We start from the raw sequence: 14998 nt of genomic DNA, 5'->3' as shown, positions 1-14998 counted from the left end.
CTATCTATCATCTGGCTAGCTATCTATCTATCTATCTATCTATCTATCTATCTATCTATCTGTCTGTCTATCTATCTCATTTCCTTTCATGTCAGTTCTGTTCTTTACTCGTCAATGTCTTTTTCTCCAGCAGTATGAAGGAATCTGACTCTTGGTGAATCTCAGCGGTCTGAATTTCATCAAATGACTTGCTGATTCTCTCAATCATTACGGCTCAGCGTGTACTTGTGATTTTTCAGTAAAGCACAATGACTCGGCTCATTACAGAGAATCAAACAGCCGTCGTGATTAAGCGTCCTTGCGTAACTGATGTGCATCATTAAAGAGCCACACCACTGAAAGACAAGATGTTCCCTTTCCAACACAAACTCTCTCCTGGAACAACCTTCACGCTGGAGGCCTGTCACCATTTGGAAGCGACACGAAAAAAAAAAAAAACCTCCAGATCTTATTATGCAGATGTAATCTACGGCCACAGCCATCACTGAAACACCTCAAACTCCTTGGCTTATGTAAACCCTCGGTTTACCCAGAATTCTGCACCACTTCAATGTTTCATAACGTAACATCATTCAGGTCACACAGTCCACAAGGAACAAGACAAAACAAGAAAGTGTTTTCAAGCAGACCCTGCATCAAAATGATTTTCTGTAATTACTTTCACAGCATAACAGTCATGATACAACTCGACCTAAGCAACATGTGGGCGGAGTCAAACTATGACTGAAGGCTGCATGACAGCTAATTTACAACTTATTACTTGAATAGGACTGGGTTATAAAACAGCTATGAACCATCTCAATATTTTCAGCCACTGTTCAGTATTTATCAATATTTATATAATTGCTCTGAATTAGCTCAAAATGGTGATTCTGTTCAATTAGAGTGTCCATTATTTCAGCTGAAAATTGCAAAAAATACAGTAAAACCCAAAGCACAGTTTGTCAAAAAAATGTAAAATGCAAGAACAACATTTATTTTTTTTCATTTATATGCACCAATCTAGCAATATGTCTTTAAAATACAGCAAAAATGTACTAAAGCATTTAGCGAGAAAAAATCATACTTGATGTGGAAATGCATGAAACATGCCACTTTTTTTTGAGTGGTGCCACAAATAAATCACTGAAGCGTTGCATTTGAAGCGTTTCACAGAAATGGAACTTCTAAACTCTGTTACTGACGTTTATATCAGACACTATTAAAACATCTCAGTCTTAATCTTATAATCATGATCACAAGACAAGGATCACAAAACTAGTCTAATTAATAGCTAAATAAAAGCAATTGCAAATATATTGTTAATATTGCAGTAATCAACTGTATTAAACTGTATTGGGCAGTCCTAATCTCAACTAGCAACGCATTTTATTCCACTAAAATGGAGATACTGGTCTAACAAATCTAGGTTCAAATCCACCTACAAACCAGTATTTATCCTCATCCTTCAGATGTACACAAGCTAAAGAGGGCAGAGCGAGCTGAGTGAGTGAATGGGGCGAGAAACCCACAGAGAGCAAAAATAGCAGGAGCTGAAGTGTTGGAGGATGCGTGGGAACAGAGGGAGCTTTGTACCACCAGGAGCAGATCCACAATCACACGAGTCTGCAGCGTCACACCAGTCTCAGTGACTGTTCATTTCTCTGCTTCACCCGAACTGGTCCCATCACTACACTTACAGGTTCAGTCTTACACTGCACTGCAATGTTCCTGCTGTTATACACATTTTTCTGTCATGTTTTGTGTTTTTGTTGTTATGTTGTATTGTTTAGTGAAAACCCACCGAAACAGAATTTCCCCAAGGGGATAATAAAAGGTTTTTATAGTGCTTTGTGGAGCTCAACAGAGTGAATTATAGTCATTTCTGTTGTAAGGATAGTCGTTAATATTGCGTATATATATTTATTTATTTATTTAGGTGAACTATCCCTTTAAAGACTGCATGACTCCTGAAGACCCCCAGATAAAACGCCAGAGGACTCGGCAGACAGATAACCGTGTATCTCAGTGAGTCCAGACGCATTTCCAGGACACGGTCTTTGTGCGTGTTTGTTGCGTGCAGTGTTTCTGGAAAAGGCCTCAGCGGGTTTGTCTGAGCCCGCGACACACCTCCCTTTGACATCGACACACATTCTCCACAGCCACAAAATGAACAGAGCTCTGCAGAACCGCGGAAAAGCCCAGGTCTGGAGGCGCAGCCCGCTGCGTGAGCCTGTTTGCCTTTTCAAATTCAAGTTCACATCAACACAATGCAACACGTATGCATCGCTCCAGCGCAAGATCCACACAATCCATGAACAAAGACCACCGTGAGTTAAAGCACTGGTAAACTGACATGTTACGGCTCGCGTCAAGTAACGTTTGCGCGCTCGCAGCCCATAAATTCACCAAAAACTCTTGGAGAAATGTGGGCTGGCTCTGTAATGCTTGCACCCTAAAGGGTACTTAAAAATGTACTGAATGGTACTTGTGGCTTATGTTAAGCAAGCTGATTTAATGCAGCTTTATGTTTACAAGTTTCCAGCCGCTGGAAAGGATTAGGGTCACGTCTCTTGTGTTATTTGAAACGGATATTTTCGCCACTATCAGCACTTGTGGTCTATGCATATTTACGTTTTGTTACATTATGCACAACAAATCGTGACCGTTATGGGCAACACATTGTTGCATGCATTAAAAAACATTAATGCGGTATATAGGCTAGTGTAACTTATATATATATATATATAGGCCTATATGCATGCATAAACAGGCTGTTATAAAGCGTTGGGAGATTGCACTTACCTCTTATGCAAAATAATGATGTCGGCGTGCCCAACTTCCCTAAAATAAAGAAATGAGCAAAAGTCGACACTCCTTTGTGAAATATATATGTATTTTTCACAGTTTTGACCCTGGGTGCCTCCCAGCGCTCTTGAGCTCGCACTTTCTTTCCAGCAGCGTTTGTTATTTTCTCTCCCTCTTTTCCTCTCTGTCTGTATTACCCCGTTGTTGTCCTTTCTGGAGCCACCGGGAAAAAAATCGTACAAAAAATATGGAGCCGTCAATCAAATAAGTCGACTTGAGTTATGGATGGGGGAGCGCGGAATTAATCATCGAGCTCGAGGCGCCGGTGCTGAGCTGTTTGAGGGCAGTTATGGGGCGTATGTGTTACGACAAATAATCCCTTCCCGAAACACACCAACATATCGATAATCAGACGCTAAAAGTCGACGAAAGCCCGCTCTTGTAAATCGGCTCCCCCCTGTTTTCGGCAATGGTTCGCTCCCGTTGTTGAGTCGCCGGGTGGAACAAAACGCGTTCGCATTCCAAGGTTCTGGTTACAGCTGCGCTGCAGTCTTAAGCAAGAGGTCCGTGTGATTTGGGCTGCGCCAGAAGTTATAAATACACGAATCTCCAATTTCTTGCAGAAATGCACAGGATATGCAAAATGGGGTAGACGAATGATTTGTAAAAATAATGGAAAAGTGAACGCGTCTGCCTTTCATCATGAAAGCTCGCCTCAGGCAGTGCAGTAGAGCTAATGATGGAGTATATTAGTGCACAAACACAATTATGAGACAAAATGATAAAAACAGAGACACTTTATCGAAGCCGGTTCTCAGTCAGATAAAATTTACCATAGACCAAAAGAGCAAAAGTAAGCGCAAAAAAAAATGAATGATAAAAACTGTAAAAATGCTACAGTAAAACCTGTTAAATGGTTAACGGTAAGTTCCCCTACATGGTGAAAAACTAAAAAAGAACATATAATTTACAGTGAGTAACCGTAAATTGACATTCCCTGCATTACATTTCAAATTTGATGTTTTTTTTGTTTGTTTTTTTCTTATCAGTTTTGTACATTAGGGTTGTATGTTACATCTAATGTTGTTAAATTAATGTTTATTGCATGATTTTAGTTTCATGAGCAGGCTGCATTGTCAAGGTAGCAATGCTTAACTGTGTGCGTGCATGCGGCGCCGGTGCAATCGCTTGATTTTTTTTCCTTCTAACAGTGGAAGCAACCACTCCTTTTAGTCATAAAGACAATCGGAATTGGAAAGAAAAATAGGATGCCGCTTTCTGCCGTCTGTTTCCTTTCGCGCAGCACAAAAATGAACCGAAACTCTGCATGCTAGGCTACACTGTAAAAAATGACCGTGAATTTAACGGTAAAAGACTGTAAAAATGCTACAGTAAAATCCTGTTAAATGGTTAACGGTAAATTTCCCTATTATATACGTTGAAAAACTGTATTGGACATTACATGTATTGGACATAAATTTTACGGTAGTATACCGTTTTTAGAAGTGAAAAAGACTGTATAATTTACAGTGAATAACCGTAAATTGACATTCCCAGAATTCCCTGCGTTACATTTCAAATTTGATTTTTTTTTCTTATCAGTTTTGTACATTAGGTTTGTATGTTACATCTAATGTAGTTAAATTGATGTTTATTACATTATTTAAGTTTCATGTGTTTTACCATGCTGGTGTTTAGTGTTTGTGTGCACCTTCTATATATGTTAATATTTAAAAGCTGCTTGTGATAGGCTTTGGTTCATAATCTGACTTTCATCACCACCTGCTTTTGGTGGTTATCAGTGTATTACAAAGGTACACAAGAGATTTCATTACTTCAATAGGTTGGTATATTAACATTATATCAGTTAATGAAATTACGGTATGTAATTGTAAATTTAAGTTAAAACCGGAAAACCTAAAATCTTGCTACCGTATTTTTACAGTAAAATTCTGGCAACCACAGCTGCCGTTTTTTTTTTACCGTAAATTTTATGGAAGTTGTTTTATGTGTAATAGCTATAAATGGTGATGAAGCTACGCTGAACCCAAATGCTTTGCAGCTGCCAGGTGTAATTAAAAGGCAGATTTCCTCACTCCATTCAGGCCTGTTTCACATTGCCTAAAATGCAGTGTGTATTTATTTTGGCAATCATATTGACAGGTTACAGCATTCACACTGTCTGAACCCAGTTGATTACAGGGAAAGTTACCCAAGAATAATTCCACCATCAACTTTCTTCTGCAGAACACACATATATATTTTAAAGAAAGTTAGGAGTCCAAATAACATTGGACCCTATTGATTTTCATTTCATCTTTTGTGTTCTACATAGAAAGTGGCAGATTTGGCAGCGGCATGGGATTGAGAAAGTTTATAGCAACTTTGGGGTTTGGGTTCAGTGTAGATTAATAACAATTTGGATGTAAATTCAAAGTCTGTAACAATAAACTCCCAATAACAATTTTATATTGCCATTATCAAAGGTGTCAGAAATCACTTTTTTTTTTGTGCAGATCCATAATGCCGTCCGTGAAAACTCAACAGTTAGACTCCTGCATGTTAGATGAACAATGTGGAAAATGTTTAATAGGTTAATAATATAAATCTACAACATTTCTTCTCAAATTGCACAGTTTCAGTTAGTCTTGCTATAGTCAAACCGTGGTAAACTTTGATATCATTTGCAGCCTATATAGTGGCATTGGCAAAGTCCCAAAAAAAAGCACGAAGCCACGTGTAAAGCTCAGTTCAGCGGGTTCAGTCAGAACATGTTGAGAAATATTCAGGGTCTCACAGCCCCCTTTAACTGAACTATATGGGAAGTTTCAGATCCCCGTTGCACAACGTGAAACTTTACGGAAGATAACACTTATCTGACCTCAGAATTAGTGCTGAAAAACAACATCTGCCAGCCACCATGTATCTTTTTCCTTCACGGGAGTCTGTACACTCATGCTAAACCTGATAAGACTAAAGTTGCTGTTCCAACACACTTAAACATATCAATAAGATGGACTTTTAACTTGACACGCAAAGCCAAAATGAGCATTTACACATTTCAACTCAACATGAAGCCCGTTTTATTTCCATAATGTGATTATGGAGCAGCGCATGATGGACAGGAATGTGTAAGTTAAGAGTGAAAAGAGTCAAATCAGCCTGAAATCATGCATTGAACTGGTTTTCTGAAAGCACAGCTGAAACTCTGACATGATGATTGATCAGCAAATGCCAAGGTCAGAGTGTCAGCACAGCCCAAGCTGAAATTAAAACAATCATAATAACAGTAAAACGTTCATCAATAGCACTTCAACAATACCGTTCAGGGTTGGTTTTGATTTCATGTCGGCCTCTTTCTGTTGGGACTCAAATATTATAATTAGGGCTGGGTAAAAAATATCGATATCTTGATATTAATCGATTCTCTTTTTTACGGAACAATATCGATTGTTAAATCCCAAGAATCGATTAGTTTAGCCTGTTTTCAGTTAATGGACGGAACATTGAAGGACACTTCCCATCCAATAAATCGCAATAAGCATTGTGCTTTGGTGCTTTTAATATGAAACAAAGTCCCAGGTTTCAATTTATGTCCATTGTATTGCAGTATTCAAACAATAAATGCCGTTTTGGCGCTGTTTAATGTGGAGTGAGATCGCTGTAGCGCCTCAGCAGCGCGAGGCGCACGTGAACTGATCATCTCCTCCGCTTTAATACTAGTTATAGCACAAAATAAACATGACTAAACATCTGAAGGTAAGTTAAAAGAAAGAGTACAACTTTACAATCTGTATCCTGTCTCAAATAATCGCTCAATCAGTGTTTCAGCCGTGCAAAGACGTCAATATAAAGACTTGTAAACGATGTCACGTAACGTCACATTTACCTCAGAAAAACATATTCAGTGACCATAAACTCATTAGTCAGCCAGAAAAATAAACTGTAGAGAGGGGCATTTTGCTAAATATATGCACCATATAACATATTCATTATAATTTGTACTGTTCTTATGTTTAATTTATGTTTGAATAAATCCATACATGTTTTATGACAGCCACCATTTAAATGTTTATATTAAAAAAAAAAAAGAATTGAAGTAGAAATATTATTATGTAATTGTAACTTTATTATTTTAAAAACTGAATTGTGTAATTTTAACAGTTGTATGCTATAGCTTAGAAATCAGTCCATTTTTACCATCAGTATTATAGTAATGTTGTACCAAATGACTCTCATGTATATTTTACAGCATTAGTTAATTAATTTGACAAGTACTGTACCTGATATATATCCAAAAATAATCAATATTGAATCGAATCGAATCAAAACTTGTGAATGAGAATCGAATCGAATCGTGAAATTTGTGTCAAAACCTAAACTAATTATAAACCACTTTTCATCAACTATCTTAATGAGAAAGAAAGTGGCTGAATGACTTTGTTGAACATACTGCGACACAAACCTGCAGACTGTTTACAGTGTGGCACTATTTCAGTCTTACAGAGTGTCTGCTAAATAAAAGTGCCCTATAGAAAGCACCAAACAATGTGACCCGTCGCCAAAGACCACAGCGAACGCCGGCTAAAATTACACACGCAACAATGCAGGAGCAAACAGACACAAACACACACTGGAGTTTGGCAGGGAACTGATCTGCGCTCAGGAAAGCACTTCTCAGTTTCAATGGCGTCGTGTTTGAAGCCCAGCGGTCGGACGTTTGGCCGGAAAGGGAGTTTTAGTTTGATTTTGATAAGGATTTGTCTCTGTGAGGCGATGTTTCCAGAACACAGAGGTATTTTAGCTCACAGTTATCTGCTGACAGAAACGCAGTAAAAGCTGATTTAGACTAAATGTGCTGTCTAAGTGATCGTTAAAGGGAAGGTTCACCCAAAAAACACATTTACTCGCCCTTTCTTCTGTTGAAACAAAATAAGATATGTTGAACAATGTTGGTAAACAGACAGTTGCTGGTCATTGACCTCAATAGTATTTTTTTTTACTGTGGAAGTCAATGGCTACCAGCAACTGTTTGGTTACTAACATTCTTCAACATACTTTAGTAAGTTAAACAGAAGAAAGAAACTCATACAGGTTCTTAATGACATGCAGGTGAGTAAATGATTTCAAAATGTGAATTTATTTGGTTTAATTATAGCATTGCAAATGACATAATGGAAAAAAAAAAAAAATTAGATAATATAAAACTATTTATTTGGATGGTTTTAAATTAAGATGATGATTATTTATATAGAAACAATATTTTTTTAATTTATTGCAAAATATACATACAGTATACTGTATACCCAAACATTAAAGTTAGAGAGTGTAGGAAGACACTTGCTAACTTTAATGTTTGGGTATACAGTATACTGTATACCCAAACATTAAAGTTAGAGAGTGTCTTCCTACACTCTCTAACTTTAATGTTTGGGTATACAGTATACTGTATGTATATTTTGCAATAAATTAAAAAAATATTGTTTCTATATAAATATGTGTGTGTGAGAGTGAGTGTGTGTGTGTGTGTGTGAGAGAGTGAGTGAGTGTTTGTGTGTGTGTGTGCGTGCGAGTGAGTGTGTGTGTGTGTGTGTGTGTGTGTGTGTCTGAGTGCGTGCGAGCGTGTGTGAGTGTGTGTGTGAAAAGCTGCAGAGCTCTGGAAAGGAAGTCTGTTTTCCTGCTCGTTTCTCTCGTCTGATTGGCTGTGGGTGATTTCGCAGGCAGTGACGTCATCACACTAGCGTCTGACCTACATTAGTGTGACATCAGACTCACACACACACATTTACTCAGCAGCGTTTGCTCATTAAACCTGAAACAGCACAGACATCTTCAAACTCATCAAGCCTATCTCTAATCGCATGAGATTTTGAAAATCTCTTCAGATCAGGTCGAAAGTGTGAAACAGTGATGCTGCAGATGCTCTCTCACACACACACACACACACACGACTGCATCCAGATCAGCAGAGAAAACACTATATGATCAGCATCAGCAGCACAGAAAATCACTGAGAAATCACAAAAGGGCTATTTAATAAACAGCTATTACTGCTGCAGAGAAAAGGCCGAGATTGATAGCAGCAGTATGTAGATTATGCAGGAAATCACAGTTTTTAATATCACAGATTAACCAGATTAAGTACTAAATGTGATCATTTGCGATATCCACAACAGAACAAAATTGCACGCAACTGCATCCCACAATGCCTTCCATTTCCATGAATTTTTCCGACTGGAAAAAGAGATTTTTGAATGAAATATGCAAAATGCCATCTGTATTTTCAACATAATGAGGCGAGTCGCTGCTGCATGTTTTCAGCTTTATAACTTGTAAAATGTGTTTGTGTTATAGTGTAAAGATGCACTTCTATAAATCTAAACAGTCTTTTAGAAATATACTCTAGCCAGGGCACTTCGGTTTTGTAAACTATAGCTTGATTATTTACACAAGGATGTCACCTCAGGTATTGTTTTTAATCATCTTGCAAAATACTCATGCTATCAAACTATAATATATCAATTGAAAAAAAAATACAAAAAATAAATATCAACAGTAAACCAGTAATATTGACACATAAAACAACAATACAAAATTACTATAGCTTGATTATTTACACAAGGATGTCACCTCAGGTATTGTTTTTAATCATCTTGCAAAATACTCATGCTATCAAACTATAATATATCAATTGAAAAAAAAAATAAATAAATAAATATCAACAGTAAACCAGTAATATTGACACATAAAACAACAATACAAAATGTAATCAAATTTACTACATTTAATTTAATGTGAGTAAACAAGTAAAGTAAATAAGTAATATGAACTAATAAAATAAAATAACAGAAAATGCAAATGGAGTAAACTAGTACCATTGAAAAGTAAAATAACAATAATGTAAAGTAGCTAATATTTCAGTACAATTAAAAATAACATTTAATTAAAATTTTAATTAAATTAACAGAATTAAACTGCAAACTGACCTAAAAATTACAATAATATTACAACAAATGAATGATACATAAAAAAAAATCACAAATTAATTTCAAATGAAAAAGAGCCGTTATGAGGCATAACCTAAAAAAATAAAAAATAAATAAAAATAATACTAATAATAAATATATAAATATATATATATATATATATATATATATGATTAAATGTGCAATAATGCTGAAAATCAACATAGACAGACATGAGGTGAATCCCTCACTGTCTCATAGTGTGACATGACAACACTAGTGTGCTAGTCAGCAGTTTTCGTAGTGCCCTAGTAAGGCTTTCTCTTTGTGTCTTGTTCTCGAAAAGCGTCTCACGTTGCTCATGGCTTGCTTTGTTCACTCTCATTTACATTCTAGCAAGTCACCCGTAGACCAACAGCAGCACAATGCAGCCTGCAGAGGGTCACACGCAAACACACACACACTGCAACGTCACACTTTCTACAGATCATGTTATCCAACAGCACTAAACACACACTAAAACTCACACTCGGTCAGGAACAAACACTGTCTTGGCAACAGCACTGCACACATGACCTTCTCAAAGAAACACATACACACACACACACACACACACACACACAGTAGATGAGCCAGATTCACTGCAGCCAACCCATAAATCTCCTCGTGGCCCAAACATCCTGAAGGATCTCCAATGCTTCACCAGTGTTTGTGCATTTTTCACCTCGGTGTTTATGTGTGTTGTTGCGTTTCTGGTTTGTTCAGTCCATTATGTCTGTTTGCCTGTCAGCGTGGAGCGCCTCTGCATCGAATGCATGCCACATCACGCATGTACAACTGTGTGTGTTTGCACGGACTTATGTTTGCTTAACCGTGAGACCTGCACTTCGGCAAACAGTCGAGATTGAGTGTGATTGCAGACTTGTAACTTTCTGTTTGGAGAAGTGTGCGGTTGTGTGTGTTGACAGATAGATGATAGATAGACATATACACAGATAAACGGACAATAGATAGACACACAGACTGACGATGGATGGATGGATGGATGGATGGATGGATGGGAGCAGTGAGGTGTCAGATGTGCAGCGCACACACACACAGAGGGAGAATGCTTCATTAATGAATATTCGTGTCCGGCTGGCATGCCGTTCTTCCATCTGTGGCATGTCACGCAGTAAGTGTTCTCTTCATCTTCATTGGACCTCATTCACTCGCTCTGTTTGAAATCGAGCAGATGTGTGTCTCCAATTCAATTCGTTTGATTGTTCCTGCGGCTGTCTGCTTCCAAAGAGCCAGAAGAACAGCACAGAGTCATTTCATTGGTTTGAAATAATCCCCATTTAATTAAATTGAACTGAGTTCATTTCATATTAGTCTGTTTCACGTTGCTCAGTTTCGCTGCGACATAACAGGTATACCAAAGGTTGTGCAAAAGCAAATTCACTTAAATTATCTGCCATCAGATGTTATTCTGTCCATGGCCTCAGATCATGAAACTCATTTGATGAAATTTGAAAAAATTAAAATAAAACGAGCAGACGAAACAACTAATGAAACTGAACATTTACGGGAACACATAGGGCCGGGTGATATGGCCAGTAATATTATCACAATATTTTTTCCATATCATATGATATCGATATTTATCACGATATTCCTGTACTGTTAACGGGGAAGGAAATACTTTCCACATGTTTGTAAGACCTTGAGAATAAATGTAAACATAACTTTTTTCAAATTGAACTCCTTTAATTTAGGGCCCTGTTGTGAAATCCATTTTATTTTCCCCTAAATTACTTTTTTTTCCCCCATTTTATTTTCTCAGCTATGGAAGCCTGTTTCTGCCACTGAATTAAAAATAAAAAAGGTAATTGCGACTTTTTATCTCGCAATTCTGACTTTTCTCATAATTGCGTGATATAAACTCGCAATTGCGAGTTATAAAGTCAGAATTGCGAGTTTATATCTCACAATTATGACTTTACATCTCGCAATTCTGACTTTAGAACTCGCAATTGCGAGTTTATACTGTCTCTCTCAATTCTGTGAAAAAAAGTCAGAATTGTGAGATAAAAAGTCGCAATAACTTTTTTAAATGTTTTATTCAGTGACGGAAACGGGCTTCCATAGGTTTCTGTGTTTTATGATTCAGTACAAATTCATCATATAAATAGTGTCTAATGAAATGAATGAATTAATCTTAAAGGTGGGGTAAGTGATTTCTGGTAGCCAATGTTGATATTTCAAATCACCAAAGCAAACACGCCCCTACCCCAAAAGGGTCTCACCCCTATTTTGACAGCTCGGCTCGGCTAATGTCCATCCTCCAGTGCACTAAACGCTCTCTCCTCCACATCATGAGTAGACACGGCCCTCACTGCTGATTGGCTACAAGTTTGTTTCGGTACTCGGCCCGACTCAGTTTTCTAAAGCTGTTTTGAAAAAATACATACCCCACCTTTAAAGCGTTTGATCATTATTTTTTTTTAATTAATTTACAACAAAACATCGCATTTTTATTATCAAGCAAGACGATGCAGAACTGTATAAATTCATGAAAAATTAATTTGTTGTATGATAATCCTTAAAATAATATTACTTTGATAATTATATATTTTATGCAATAGTAATATATTTCTGTCATAATTTCTTCAAGTTAAACCAGACTTTTTTCCCCCCTCGCCTGTTAGATTAATCCATATTGAGTAAAAATGTCCAGAGCTATATCATCGTTATCCACATAAATTTGATCGTGATTTCGATATCACCTAGCTGCACACACTATAAAACTAAGTAGATTTGAGCTGCATATATTTATATTAACTTGATATTTGGCACAAACCCTAAAGACATGATGGAAATGACAAAATTTCATATCAATATGTCACAGCGTTCATAAAATAAGCCCTTTCTGTTTGGCTCTTAGGTAAGTAATTTGAGGTTTGTCCTAAAAAAAAAGACTTGAAGATTGGACTGAGTGGGGAAATAGGAAAAGAGAAAAAAAAACCAGCATGTAAGTGAATTGGTTGAGAATAGCACAGTAAAAAAAAAATAAAAAAAAATAAAAAAACTGTAAAATTGTTAACTATCACCATAACCAACTTTGCACAGTTGGTGACACTAAAGGGTTTGAACGACGGACCACAAACTTAACACTAAGAAAATTGAAATGGAGAATAAGATACTCAACAGATACAATCAGCACCTGAACTCTAAAGCATTCGCTAGATAACCACAGAGCACCATGTAAATACTATGGTAATCTTTCATCTGGTTCTGCCACATTTTGGGTCGACAGGTTCACAGACTCCTGAGGCCGAAACAGAAAGTGTTTTGAGCGGTTTGGGTTGTGTTTTAACAGGTCCTCTAATGTTGCAGCGACAGACAGATCAAAAGATGAATGTTAAAGATGAATGCGAAAAACAATCTCATAAAAAAAGAGACGCGTCTAGACCTGTTCGTCTAAACCTAGTCTTAACCCCACTATACAACTCACATCCTAAACAAACATTCAATAGCATGCAACAACATTCAAAGGGTTCTCAAGAAATCTAAAGAAAAACCTCTCTTGTTGGAGAAGCTAAAGTGAAATTGCAGGTAGTTTGCTACAGGCCTTAAAAACGAGGAGATTTCATTTCGGAGGACAGCAACACAAATGTACACCAAATACAGTGGGTACGGAAAGTATTCAGACCCCCAGTATAATCAAACACAGCTGGACTCAAATGAAGGTGTAGAACCATCTCAAGTATGATCAGAAGAAATGGACAGCACCTGAGTTAAATATATGAGTGTCACAGCAAAGGGTCTGAATACTTAGGACCATGTGATATTTCAGTTTTTCTTTTTTAATAAATCTGCAAAAATGTCAACAATTCTGTGTTTTTCTGTCAATATGGGGTGCTGTGTGTACATTAATGAGGAAAAAAAAATAACTTAAATGATTTTAGCAAATGGCTCCAATATAACAAAGAGTGAAAAATTTAAGGGGGTCTGAATACTTTCCGTACCCACTGTATATCTAATAAAATATACAAAAGCCCTAAAGAAATCAGTGATGAACGGCAGTAATACAATCACCATTCAGAAACCGATTACACAAAGTGCAGCGACCGCAGGGAACACTGTTGAATGACTCAAATTAATCAGTGTTTTTTTAATTAGTTCATTGAAGTGAAGCAAATTGTTTTGCTAAAATTAAAAGATATTTGAGAGAGGCAGTTGACAAGACCATCTCAACTTGTAAGGTTCCAAGCGCAATTAAAGGCAAAAAAATCATTGTTGGGGAAAATAAAACGTCTTATTGGAAAAAAACAAAGCACCATTTAGCTGAAGATTCTGAAGCGGTTTATCACAGCAGTTGTTCCAGATTCTTACAATAAGAGCCAACATGTCATTAACACTTGTAGTTTTATTGAAACTTATTACACAGACCAAACAGAAAACAGAAACGGAACAAATTAAAACGAAACGTCAACAAACACAGCTTGTATTTATCAGAAGCAAACTCTTAGTGTCACTGTACACAGATACAAACCGACGAGTAAAATAACATTAACTGTACAATCCAAACTTTTTCACACACACTCAGTGACCCCATATGGAATATAAAACGGTTCAATCAAGCAGTATTTCTGAGAGGTTAAATAACAGAACTGGGCCACACTGGTCCACTGGCCACTGGTCAGGACGAGCAACTCTACATTTATTTCCAAAAGGAGTCCTAGAGGAACATTGCAGCGCCTGAACCAACGCAAACAAATGAACTCCTGCTGGATGAGTTCAGATAGTTCAGGGTTTGGGGACTAAAGTCCGTCAAAAGCTTCGGGACTCAACTGGAGAGCAATCAGAGACTATTTTGAGCCAAAATGATCTAATAATCGTCTAGTATGTGTTGGGGAAGACGATGACGATTAACAGAACCCTGCACGGAAGGGTCTCACAACCACAAGAATCAAGAAAAGCATTGGTGAGGTCAGACATTCACGTGTATTTGAGCGCATCTGTGCAATATTGGTCTGCACAGGCCGGTTAAAAGTGCGAGTGACCTCAAGACCATGGCAGAACATTCCCAAACTCCAGCCACCATTATCACCACCGTAACTCATGCAGTGGTTTAAGATCTTAAAACACCAAATGAGAAGGACCTGGACGTGCCTGGAGTGGGAAAGCCATTGCTTTCTAGGCTTTACAATCCAATTGGTGCAAACCAATAAAGAAGGTTAAATGTACAAAATGCATGTTAG

General features: G+C 37.3%; 1 protein-coding gene across 1 annotated transcript in view; it reads right to left on the bottom strand.

Moving 5' to 3' along the window:
- Nucleotides 1-1667, bottom strand: part of LOC107657174 (protein NDRG2-like) — a 38410-nt gene extending 36743 nt beyond the window's left edge. The window contains exons 1-2 of the mRNA XM_016445196.1: nucleotides 1620-1667; nucleotides 659-691 (exon numbers count right to left, since the gene is read on the bottom strand). Of these exons, the coding sequence (XP_016300682.1) occupies nucleotides 659-691; nucleotides 1620-1667 (81 nt within the window). The remainder of the gene's footprint in view (nucleotides 1-658; nucleotides 692-1619) is intronic.
- Nucleotides 1668-14998: the final 13331 nt, after the last annotated feature.

Source organism: Sinocyclocheilus anshuiensis, unplaced genomic scaffold (genome assembly GCF_001515605.1).
Source record: "Sinocyclocheilus anshuiensis isolate Anshui unplaced genomic scaffold, SAMN03320099.WGS_v1.1 scaffold171, whole genome shotgun sequence".
NCBI lineage: Eukaryota > Metazoa > Chordata > Actinopteri > Cypriniformes > Cyprinidae > Sinocyclocheilus > Sinocyclocheilus anshuiensis.
The sequence above is the reverse complement of the archived record's forward strand: the minus strand, read 5'-3'. Positions and strand labels throughout refer to the sequence as shown.